At 39.0% G+C, this 12,215-nt stretch overlaps 1 protein-coding gene across 7 annotated transcripts in view; it reads right to left on the bottom strand.

Annotated features, from left to right (window-relative positions):
• Positions 1–4,669, bottom strand: part of TRIM55 (tripartite motif containing 55) — a 43,918-nt gene extending 39,249 nt beyond the window's left edge. For 4 of the 7 annotated variants that reach the window (XM_060610634.3, XM_060610635.2, XM_060610636.3 and 1 more), the window contains exons 1-2: positions 4,330–4,669; positions 3,586–3,758 (exon numbers count right to left, since the gene is read on the bottom strand). In XM_060610634.3, the coding sequence (XP_060466617.1) occupies positions 3,586–3,758; positions 4,330–4,497 (341 nt within the window). In that variant the 5' untranslated portion in view covers positions 4,498–4,669. Of the gene's footprint in view, positions 1–3,585; positions 3,764–4,329 lie in introns of all 7 variants that reach the window. The other 3 variants (XM_060610638.2, XM_060610639.3, XM_078441648.2) reach the window with 2 other exon arrangements.
• Positions 4,670–12,215: the final 7,546 nt, after the last annotated feature.

The following is a 12,215-nucleotide window of genomic DNA, read 5'->3' as shown; positions in this document are numbered from 1 at the left end:
ATATATACAGTACGTGCAAACACTTTGGAAATGTGGCAACAGCCATAAGGCTGTATGCTTAGTTTTTGGTTGTGATTATTTTTCCATAATGCAATACAGACTGAGAACTATGTCCCTTATTCCTTATTAGGTTTTTCTTGTTTAGGTGGTTACACAGGCCCAGAGTCGTCCCCACTTAAAAGCGGGTGTATAATAGAGACCTTTAGACAACTTAAAACATATAACAGACTTGGGTCAAACAGGCATGTAGAATAAAGATGTAAATGCGCTTTCATGAGGTGAGGGTAGCTGAGCTCACAGTTGTGGCTCAGGACTCAGCTTCAGATGCTGGCAGTGGCCCCTAGCCACTCAGTGCTGCCTAGTCTCCAGGAGTCTGTAGCCTGCTGTCTCTGGTCTCAGGTTCCTGGAACCATCCTGGTGAATCCTGAAGGGTAGGCATCTGGTCTTGGTGAGGCATTACAGGTGGTACCTTTGAAGTCAAACTTATCTCAAAGCTTAATTCCAGCTGAGCTTCTCCATGTGGTGGTTGTGTGACCTCAGGCAAGTTACTTAACCTCTTTGAGGCTCAGCTTTTATTCATATCTGAAAATTGGCCTGAGGGTCTTCTAATTAAATACAGCAGAATGAACATGTGCCTTTTTTATTTGTGTTTCCTGTGGAAATCCCACTAAAATGAGAGTGGGGAAATTTTAAAAATCGCATTCTAATATAAGTCAAGAAGGACAAAAAATGAGCAACATGACAGCAGATAAGGGATGTCGACCACATGTGGGAAATTGAGAACTTCTGGATGAAAGGAAGTGACTCTTCTTTCTGCCAAGCGCCTGCGGGGGAGAAGGCTGAGAGTAGCAAGCTGACTTGAGCTGAGGGACCCCAGAAAGGTTCTGCAACTGCGGCAGCCAGGTATTTCGAAGGCAGGCGTGTGGGGGGAGGCTAAAAAGCGGGGCACTTTTTTGCATATTTCGGAAGATTGCTTGAGGATGTGCTCCATGTAAAACAGTAGAATAAACCAACAAAGAGAAAGACGTAGGCTCTAGGCAATAAGGATTCAACCCAGGGAAGAGGAAAAAAGTAGGTGAAGCCCAACGACGTGAGGGCACTGTCCTGACTTTCTGCAGTGAAAAGTCCATAGAGAATGTCTAAATTGAAAAATCAGAAATAGGAGTACACAGATCTGTAGTATACAGATGTCACCGGGTGATAAAGAACAGAAAAACAGCTAAAACAATTAAAAGTGGTTGGCTCTGGGGAGTGAGACTTGGGGGTGGAGAGTGGGGTGGGAGCGTGGGCCTCATTAGAGGTGTCCTAGTACTATTTGAATGTTTAAATTATGTATATGAGTTAGTTTGAGTAGAATATTCAAAGTTTTTAATAAGGTAATGATAATAATCACAATCTCACAGGATTGTTGTGCAGATTAAAGAATTACATGTGATTCATGTGTAAAGCACCCTGAACAGTGGTTGGCACATATTAGTTTTACTTATTATAAAGTTAATTATGATTTTTGTGATTACTATTAATGAAATAAATTCCTTCTCGTGTCCACCTCTCCAAACTGTGGCTAGTTCAGCACCAGGCAGTTATTCTAGATAAGGCCAGGTTTTGCTGAGATCTACGATGTCTGGTCTTTCTGTGGGAGGTCAGAGTTGACCAGCCCCTCTCCTTTCTGCCCCCACACCAATGACTGTGAGCCAGAGATGGGTGCCCCTCACTCTGAATATCCAAGGTTATTCTAAGGTTGCCTAATGTTCTCTGAGGCTCAGGGTTCTGGGCTGGCAAGGCTGCCAGCCTCCAGGGAACACCTGGGTGTATGCCCAAACATGTACCTGGGCCCTCTGTGCAACTTGTGATTTTACTACCAAGTAAAAATGTCCCAAGGCAAGTCTCAAGTTCAAGAAATAACAGTGTAAGAAGAACTTGATAATCAGAAAAACACCACTGGTCCACCCAGCTATAAGCTTCATTGTTGGAAATTTGGTTCATTACCTTTATACCGTTTGTGCACCTGGGCACTTTTTTGGCAGATGCACATGTAGACTTTATAGTTGAAGTAAGGACATGTCTTTTGGTTTTGCTAATGCTACAAGTTTTAACATCTTTCTTCTCTGGATTTCATAACATTGTTATTATTTCCCATGTTTCAAGCTCTCACTGTAGCAAGTAGCAAAAGGAAATTATTGCAATAAATAGAACATGTAAGAAGCTTTTTGGTGTTGCTTAATTAGCTGGCACTTATGAAGCAACTATTCTATGCAAGACACTGTACTAGGCACTAAATCAGTTCTTGTATCAACACCCTTAATAATTGGTTGGTTATTAGTTGACTTTTTTTTGAGACAGTGTGTGTATTCGCATTTTAAAGTAATGTAAAACAATGAAATCAGATCTGTGAAGCAACAGCAGCAACAACAGTATTTTCCTTCTTCTGCAGACACTTTGGAAGCAAAGGAAATAGCTGACTCTGTATCTCTGTAATATGTCATCGGTAATTACTCTTCTTCCCCCACTTCCATCTAGATCCTGGCACTATCTAATTTAGTTTGAATCTTAAGCAGAAACTAATAGCCATAATGATTATAATAATTATATGTTAGATTTATGGAACAGCTTTCCTTCTAAGAGTGCTAGGCTCTTAAAGCCCTGCAGATGTTCCATAAATACATGTGTCCTAATAAGAATCACAATGAGTTCATTTCCAGATGGTCTCAATATTGCTATCAGGCTTTGTGGACTGGACTGACCTGTGTACAATTGAAAAAGGGCTCTTCACACCATGCCTTCTAGGAATGAACTACTACGGTGTTGTCTCTAGGAAAGGAATTCTATAGCCAATGTGATTAGATGAGGAAGAAGCCTTTTTTTTTTTTTTTTTTTTTTTTTTTTTTTTTTTTTAATGAATGGATGCATATACTGAGTATCAATCCAACAGGTGAATGCTGAGAGTATGCAGCAAATACAATCTAGAGAGTAGAGAAACATAACCCAAATGCCATCTTCTTCCCCCCACCCACCCATGTCACTAAACTTTAAGTTGCTGAAGGGCAGGACTATGCATTGCTTTGTAACTTCCCAGAGTCCATACAATGATTAACTATGTTAGAGAAATTTGTTTTTTATTATGATCATCTAGACAATTTTAAGGAGAGACTGTTGTCTAAACTAGGAACCGGACTATTTTGGAAAATGCCATTTCTGTTAGTTCTCCTTAAAGTTTTGTACTGTGAATTTTCTGCTATGTAGAATTGGGAGCTACGAAGGACCTGTGAAGTGCAGAAATGTCTAAAATATGCGTAATACAGGGCTGAGAGGGGTAGGCCGCATTATGCCTCTCTCAGTATTACTGAACAGATTAGTGTTAATGAATTACTTCATTCTTAAATTGATGCAAAGTCTTGGGCACCAGCTCCCTTCTCTTTCCATGAGTGATTCTCACACCGGTAAGGACTCACTTGGAAAAACATTTTCCTATAAGACGATGTCTGTGATTGGCAAACGAGCATTGGATAGATTGATCTGTTAGAACAAACAAACAAATACACAAAACCAAGCTTCAGATGGGTGTGACACATGAAGGGACAGTACCTGGTGGACTCCTGCTTATAGATGTCAATGATATTTTCCACCAGCAGGTTCCTCTGAAGGCCATATATCCCATGTCTGTCCAGAACCACTTCGTGTCTACAGGATGGGCAGCGAAACCGGCCCCCTGATGCCACAGTGGTGCCTCCTCTTGTGGGCAAATACGGGTTAGAGGCCTGTTCTTGCCAAGCAAGAAAAGAGGAATTAAGTCATGCCACAGGTAGCTTTTCTGAGACTTCTTTTCACTATGTTACTACAAACAAGGTCAACTTCTACTTTAAGCTGGCCATAAGATAATCCCTTAGGGCTTTAGCAGCAAGTGGTCCTAAAATACAGGCCCAGCACTTTATCCACAGTCAACCGCCATGTACCATTTTCAGCATGAGGCACTTTTCCATCCAACATTTTTATTACCAAAAGCTCTAGCCAGAAACTCTAACATTAATGTCTTAGGAAGCAATTCATTTACAATTTTGAAGCAGATTCAAGGTTTTGTTTTGAAGGTTTTGTTCTGTTTTTTTTTAAACAAATAGGATTCTTAGTATTTAAGTTAAAACTAGATTTGGGAGTAAGGAGGAGTAAGGAGGAGGCAGACAGCAAAGCACAAAGCAAATCATTTAAAAAAATGGTTTTCTTAAAAACGAATGTAGCCTTATAAAGTTTTCTGAAAGAATTCACCTACAAGTTAAGGACTTGATTCCAAGAAGAGAGACTCTTTTTTACCCCCTAAATTCCAAACAAACCTACCTGGAAAATATCACTGGCACATTTCCTACACAGGTTATGCTGACAGGGGAGAATGACCACGGGTTTCGTGAACATCTCTAAGCAGATAGGACAGATGAGTTGCTTCTCCAAGTTATCCATGGTCTGCTGCTCTTTGGAAAAAGACTTATAATTCAAAGATGCGCTCATCTCCTGGCCGTCCCCGTGTGCACTGCCAGGGAAAGGGTGCTCCGAATGGTTTCTGCAAGTGTTTCCTGGAAATAATTCCAAGGATTGGGTGATCAAGTGTCCTTTACGGTTTTTTCGATGGAAGACATTGTTTCAGGCCCAGGTTCAGAGGGGGTGCCTGAGCTGTTTTTAGCAGCGGGGGGGTCACGTGACAGTGGGCTGACTTGTCCATATAAGCCAGTGACAGGAGGATGGATTCTGACAGGTGACAGAGAACAGGAGCCAACATTCCTGCCCCAGGGAGTGAAGAGAGTGAGTGGGAAGAAGGATTACAAACCCCATTTAGACAGAGTTGTGAGGAGAGGGATGTTGAAGCTGACAGTTGTCAACAACAAATGCAAATATGCATGCCTAGTCACTGAGCCATGCCCTCTGTGAGCACTCAATAAGAACGTGGTGACGGGTTTCTCCAGGACTGGGGAGAATGCAGCCCAAGAGTCTAACTGTATAACGAATGCATTTCTATCTGGAGAATTGAGGAAGAAGGTCACCAAAAGTAGTGTGATCATACCATCTTACATGAAAACAAACAAAACATGTCTCAAAAATCATTTTCCTGACTTCACAAGGGCAATCAACTAAAACAATTTGCTTCACTTTAAATTTTTCATCTTTGCAAGAATAGCGGTCTGGGAAAAATTCAAATTTAAAAACTGATTTCAATCCTTTTCACCATAAAAGTATCTACGAAAAAAAATCCAAACACCAGTTGATGATCCCATTTTTTTATAAGTTGTGAATAAAATTCTAGTAAATTCTTTTTTCTTCCATACTGCTCTTCCTCCTCCCTAACTCCCTCCTTCATCCTGTATCCCTACAGTCACCTTCCCCCTCACACACACCAAAAACACAAAGAAAATTTGGCAATCTTTTAAAATATAAATTTAGTTTGCAACAATAATCAGTAATGAGGTAGTAATGGCATATAGGATAACAGACCCATTGTTTCATTTTTCCATAAAGCAGGGAACAGATATCAGTGCTGTTGCCAACCGAAGTGAAAATGGAGTCCTGCTTCCATACCCTGGTTTCATCTGGTCTGAAATACCTATTACACCTCTTTGCATTTGCCCCCTCTTCTTCCAAGTTGATTTTTTAAAATTATAGTTTCCCTAGTCATTTCTGATATTCTTGGTCTGCTCTTGAGTCACAAATAACAATTTTGATATTTGCCAGAATTTTGTGAAACTGTTTCATCAATATAGAATTATTTAAAAATTAAAAAATCAGATCAAAAATGAAATAGTATCTGTTTATATGTGATTTACTTGCAGGTTTATTTCTCCTTGATTTAAAAATATTCAAACATTGAGCACATCTTGTCAACATATCCCCAGTGTGCACTTAATTACCAGTAAACAGTAGGCCAGTGTGACTGGTTATGTATGGTCTTATTGCTGTGTGCACTGAAAGCTTATTGAGAATCTAATAAACTCTATTAGTTAGCAATAAGTTACATGTGTTCATAAACATTTCAAGGATCTTAGGAGAATTTTGTTATTCCTTTCAATATCTATTGAGTAAAGAAGGGAATTGGGTGACATTTTTTTATTGAGTTAATTTAGTTCACCTAGCCCAGGCAGTTAACAGTATTTATCATCACATGGGCTATGGAGGTTATTTTCTAGGAAAGATAAAGTTTCTACTGTAAAAGATTCATCAATCTAAGAAAAAAACAAACTAATAATGTACAATGAGCCAAGCCCATCCTTATTAGAGGAATTCATTCTTTCAAAAAATACTCATTGAGTGTCTATTGTGTATCCCCATTGTGTTCAGCTCTGTGGATTGAAAGACAAACAAGACACAGGTTACTGTCCTCAAGGAGCTCAGTATAACAGCAGAAATAAGACATGCATGTACAGAACCACAGTACAAAACAAAATGTGATAAAGAGCCACAAAATTTCAGAGTTGGATTCATCAGGAGGGCTTCATGGGTGAATAGTATCTGAATGATCCACTAAGAACTTAGACAAATGGATGTGTAGTTATGTGGGGCATAGTTGGGGCTTTCTAAGAAAAGGCACAGAAGCAAAGACAGTGAGGCACAGGAGTGTGGGGAATGCTCAGAGCGTATGGTGCTTTGGGCTGGAGTGCAGAGCATGCTGCTGGCACATGAGCAGGTCACAAATACTGGGCTAAAGAGTTTTTAACACTTAATAAATTAGTCAACAGGAAGTTGTTGAAAGTTTCTCACAGAAACATTTCTGTGAGAGCTGTGCATTGGTTAGATTAGTATCACAGTGGTGGCTAGAATACTGAAGGCGACCTAGATAAAGACCAGATGGGAGATTGTTGCCAATGCCTAGGTGAGAGGTCATGATGCCCTGGCACTGGGCGATGGCTGTGGGGAAGAAAAAGAGGAAAGGGACTCTGAGGCTATGAAATTAGAATCCACAGAGGTGACTCAGATGGTCTGAGTATGAGCAACCACCAGTGATGCAGTGAGAGGTGCACAGTGAGTCAGGAGACAGGCCTTCTATCCAGTTTCCATGTCTACCTTGCTTTGTCATCTTGGGAAACTGACCTCACCTAGCTGGATTTCTGTTTAATCTGTAAGTGAGTGGTGTTCATAACCTAGGCTTAACAGTATTTTTAGGGGAAAAGAAAGAAAAACCCTTGAAATATTAATTTTGACATTGAGAATCCCCAATTCAATTATGTGATGCTAAGTTGATCCTCTCCTCTCCTCTGTTTTTCTGTTTCCTACTTTCTGCCTTGTACTTTTTCTTAGAACTGCCACTAGGAGACTACCCAGGAAACTAGCAAGAATCTCATAGGAATAAGAGTCAAATCAAGTCAACTATATGCCCAAATTATCGCCTTTCCCTCTTTATCTTCTTTTTTCCATTCTTTGTTCCTCCCCAATCTCAGAGACCAGGAGTCCATGAGGTGGGCATGTGAATTAAGAGTGGGACATAGGAGTAGCATTCTGTTCTAAAGAAGAACCAGAAAATTTTAGTCTGCTCCCAAATCATTCACAAATTTCCCTGAATGATTCTGAAAATTCTGAAGCTGAATGAGATTTGAAGCTAACTTCAAGGCTCTGGGATTTCCACAGACGTGAAAGCCGGCTTAGTTTCCCAAAGTTGTCTTTACTGTGTAGGAGTGATGTACAACTTTCCCTGCTTCTCGTACCCCAACCCGCCACAATTAGGACAGGGGGTTAAAACCAGTTGGGGCAATTTTACATGGGGGATTGGTTTAGTTGGAAGCCCCAATCACTCCTCATTCCTGAGTCCCACCAAACTAGGGCAGGGGTATGTTTACACACATTGAGGAGATGAAGCAAAACCACCATTGCTGTCATCTCCTGGAGGACCAGCAGTTTCCCAATCCCCCCGATAAGTCAGAGGAAGTAAGATGGGTCCCTAAGAACCTGACTATATGCCCAACAGCAGACTTGGCATTAAGGCATGATAACAAAAAGAGAAGACTTTTGACTTTTTTCAACCTCTAGCTACCAGGCTAAATGGACCCAGACTTCAGAGGACAGAGCATAGGAGTGAAATGTGGATTTCAGTGTGTTGCTCATCTCAGGAAGGAAGAAAAAGGAGTTCTAAAGTCTATTACTTTTAGTACTATGGTTGACCCTTGAACAATAACTTAGGTGTTTTTTTTTATGGTACAGTACTATAAATATACTTTCTCTTCCTTACGATTTTCTTAATAACATTTTCTTTTCTCTAGCTTACTTTATTGTATATAATACATATAACATACAAAATATATGTTAATTGACTTATCAGTAAGGCTTCTGGTCAACAGTAGGCTATTAGTAGTTAAATTTTGGGGGAGTAAAAATTGTATGTGGATTTTCAACTGCACGGGGGGTCAGCACCCCTAACCTCCACATTGTTCAAAGGTCAACTGTATACTGCCACAACAAACATAATAAATCTGTACAGAGTACCAATCACTACTTATAATAGCTCTTTATAATAGGTATTATTTCCACTGAACCAACTGTAACTCAACAAAGTAGTTGCCTAGTCATATGGCTGCTAGCTGCGAAGCAGATTTAGAGACACATCTTTTGACTACAGAGACCATGACCTCACCGGCTAAGCTATACCACACTGCTCTATAGCACACTATCCATTAGAATTTTCTGCAGTGATGTTAATGTTCTTTATCTGTACTGTCTAACCTCTATCCAAAGGTGGCTATTGAGTACTTGAAATGCGTATAATGCAATTCAAGATCTGAGTTTTAAAGTTTATTAAACTTGTGTTTAAACAACCATATGTGGCTAGTGGTTACCATATTGAACAACCAGCTCTAAAATATGTGATATGAAAAAATCTTGGGGGAAAATTGGAGTGTATTTGAAGGATTCTCCCATAGGAACAAGATCCCCTTCTTATGAATTTTATACCTTTTGGTCAGAATGATATGAAAGTCTTCTAAGCCTAGAACAGTTACAAGAGCAACATCAACTCTTCATCCCAACTTACAAGACAAGAGAAACCATCCTGGGAATAGGAGGCATTAGAAGAGTCCCAGGAAATCAGTGTCAGGAGTGCTAACTTTCCTGAGGATTCCAGAATTTTCTCAGCATTTCACTTACCCATGTTCTCTTTGTCTCTTTAGCCCAGGTAACTGAAAATCCAGGTACTTGAAAATCATCAAGGTTTAACTCAAGGAGCTAGTCATTCATCAAACAGAGCAGCAGACTTATGGTCAGATGGAAGGTGAGCTAAGAGGAAGTAAAAAATTGATTTGAAGCAAAGCAGTGAAGCAGAGACACTGTAGCCCTGCTGGAAGGAAGAGAAAACGAAAGGCACTAGAATGCTGACCTTGCTTCTGGCTCAATGTTTAAGGTAGAGAGGGAGGAGAATTCTTACTTCTTCTACCCACCAGAGGTGAGAAAGTTGGTGGCTGACTAAATCATTAAAACAGGGAAAGAACACTGGATGATGTGGGTGTGGAAGGAGAGAATTAGGGACTGCTTAAGAAGGAGGTTTATTTAGCCTGGAACGCTAGGGCATGAGTGGACCAGGACCTTCAGGTCAACTCCAGCACCAGTCACACATCTCTTGAAAGTCAATTTAATTCCATCCCAAAACAAGACCCATTCTTAATATTGTGCAGACCAGGTCCTCTTAAAACCAAGACAATGAGGTTATTAATTGTTCCCTGCAATATCCATCCATCCATCCATCTCTCCCTCTCACCATTCTTCCCTCTATTAGTGAGAGCACTAATATATGACCAGTGGAGATAAGGCAGCACTTCATTTGGGATTTAGATGAGCTGGTGTTCCAAGAGCCAGGCTCTGTTGATCAGTCCTGTTAGATATAACTCATCTGACCACAGGAGGTGTATGTAGAGTATAATGTTATTTCTTTTGGTATTCTGGGGTTCAGGGTGTGATCTGGAAAAGCACCTTTGAACCATTATTTAACCATATAGCAACTTTACAAGTTACTTGAAAAAAATATAACCCAGAACTCTATTTCCAGTAAAAGGACTCTTGCAATCTTTTTACACCAAGGACTCAACTCATGACATCTACAAAATACTTAACATTTTTCCTCTGTCTACATTGTCAGTCTCTTCAATTTAGCTATCTGGCAATAGGTAGGTTGGATATCTGATTTAAAAATTTTTAATGAAAAGAAACATTTTACAAAATATAAAATCAAATGAGTTAACTTGAAAAGTACTTTACAGAAGCTAATACCATGGCATTTCTTTCATTAGTTTGCAAACTTCTGGCTGTAAGCTTTTCTTCTTGATAATTACTCCTCCAAATCCATTGTTTATACATTTCAATTTATCATAAATATCTCTCAGGATATATTAGAAAATTAACATATTTTACTTTCCTCTGAACATTTCTTGGCATAATTCAAATGCCAGAAATAAATAGTGACAGTCCCAACAAATAAATCCTTTAGCCTAAGGCCTTCCCAATGGCCATGTCTGAACTTATATAGGCTCCAGGCCCTTCTTGACTCCACCTTCAGCACACACAACCCTTCTCACCTTCCCTCCACCTCAGCCCCCTGATTGATTTTTCTGAATTCACTCTTGTTTTCTGCAATCTGTTTCTCATATGTCAGTCCTTATTTAAATTGCACTAATGGTCATATTACCCACAGGATAAAAATATTAATCCTCATTGTGGTCTCTAAGGCCTGACATGATCTGCCCCTACCTACCTCTCTGACCTAATATCCAATAGAAATAAGATGTGACATACATATATATACGTATATATATGTATATATACGTATATATATGTGTATACATATGTATATACAGTGTATATATATATAATTATAAATTTCTAATAGCCACATTAAAAGACAGAAACAAATGATATTAATGTTATTAATATATTTTATTTAACCCCCCAAAATATAAACTATTATTTTAACATGTAATCAATATTTTAAAAAATGAGACATCTGTGAATAGAGATAGTTTTACTTCTCCTTTCCAATCTAGAGGCCTTTGACTTCATTTTTCTTGCCTTATTGTACTGGCTAGACACCTCAGAATGGATATCCTTGCTTTGTTCCTGATCTTGGGAGGAAAGCATTCATACTAATAAGTATAATGTTAAGGGTGTGTTTTTCATTGAGGCCCTTTATCAAGTTGAAGGAGTTCGGTTCCCTTCCGCGTTTGCTGATAGTTTTATTTATTTATTTTTTAACGTTTATTTATTTTTGAGACAGAGAGAGAGACAGAACATGAATGGAGGAGGGTCAGAGAAAGGGAGACACAGAATCCGAAACAGGCTCCAGGCTCTGAGCTGTCAGCACAGAGCCCGATGCGGGGCTCAAACTCAGGAGTGAGTGATCATGACCTGAGCCAAAGTCAGCCGCTTAACCGACTGAGCCACCCAGGCGCCCCATGCTGATGGTTTTAAAAATCAGGAATGGATGTTGAATTTTGTCAAATGCTTTTTATGCATCAAACTAAGATGATCATGTGGTTATTCTTTTTTAGTCTGTTTATTATGATGAATTGTTGATTTCTGAATGTTCAACCAGTCTTGTATTCTTGAAATAAATCCCATGTGGTCAATGCTGTATTTTCCTTTTTTGTATTGTTGGATTTAACTGACTAAAATTTTTACGTTTATGTTCATGAAGGATATTGGTCTGTTGGTTTCTTTCTTTCTTTTTTTTTATAATGTCTTTGCCTGGTTTTGGATCAGGACAATGTTGGCTTCATAGCAAGTTGGACAGCATTTCCTCCTATTCAATTTTCTGAAAGTCTGTGTAGAATTGGTATTATTTCTTCCTTAATTGTTTGGTAGAATCCACCATGCAAGCCATCTGGGCCTAGTGCTTTTTTTATGAGAAAAATATATGGGTTAATACAAGTAAAGTAACTAGAACTGTGCTTGGTTTACAGGAAGTGCTGTTAGCTGTTAATTTTTTTAAATGTGTCTATATTTTCCATTAAAGCTTATAATGTGTACTGCAGAAATTAGAAAATATTTTAAACTTTTAAGGAAGAAAAAAATCACAGTGATGCTACTATCCAAAGATCACTACTATTAACATTTCAATTCATTCTTCAGTCTTTTCTACAAATTAATGCTTGTTTATATTGTTATTATTTATATTGCCCTGTATGCAATTTATTAACTTAGCATTTGATTAACATTTCCCATGTAAATAGTTCTTAATAAGTATAATTTCAATGGCTACATATACT

This window comes from Panthera onca, chromosome F2 (assembly GCF_046562875.1).
Source record: "Panthera onca isolate mPanOnc1 chromosome F2, mPanOnc1 haplotype 2, whole genome shotgun sequence".
Classification (NCBI taxonomy): domain Eukaryota; kingdom Metazoa; phylum Chordata; class Mammalia; order Carnivora; family Felidae; genus Panthera; species Panthera onca.
Note: the sequence above shows the minus strand (reverse complement) of the source record. Positions and strands in the feature narration are given on the sequence as shown.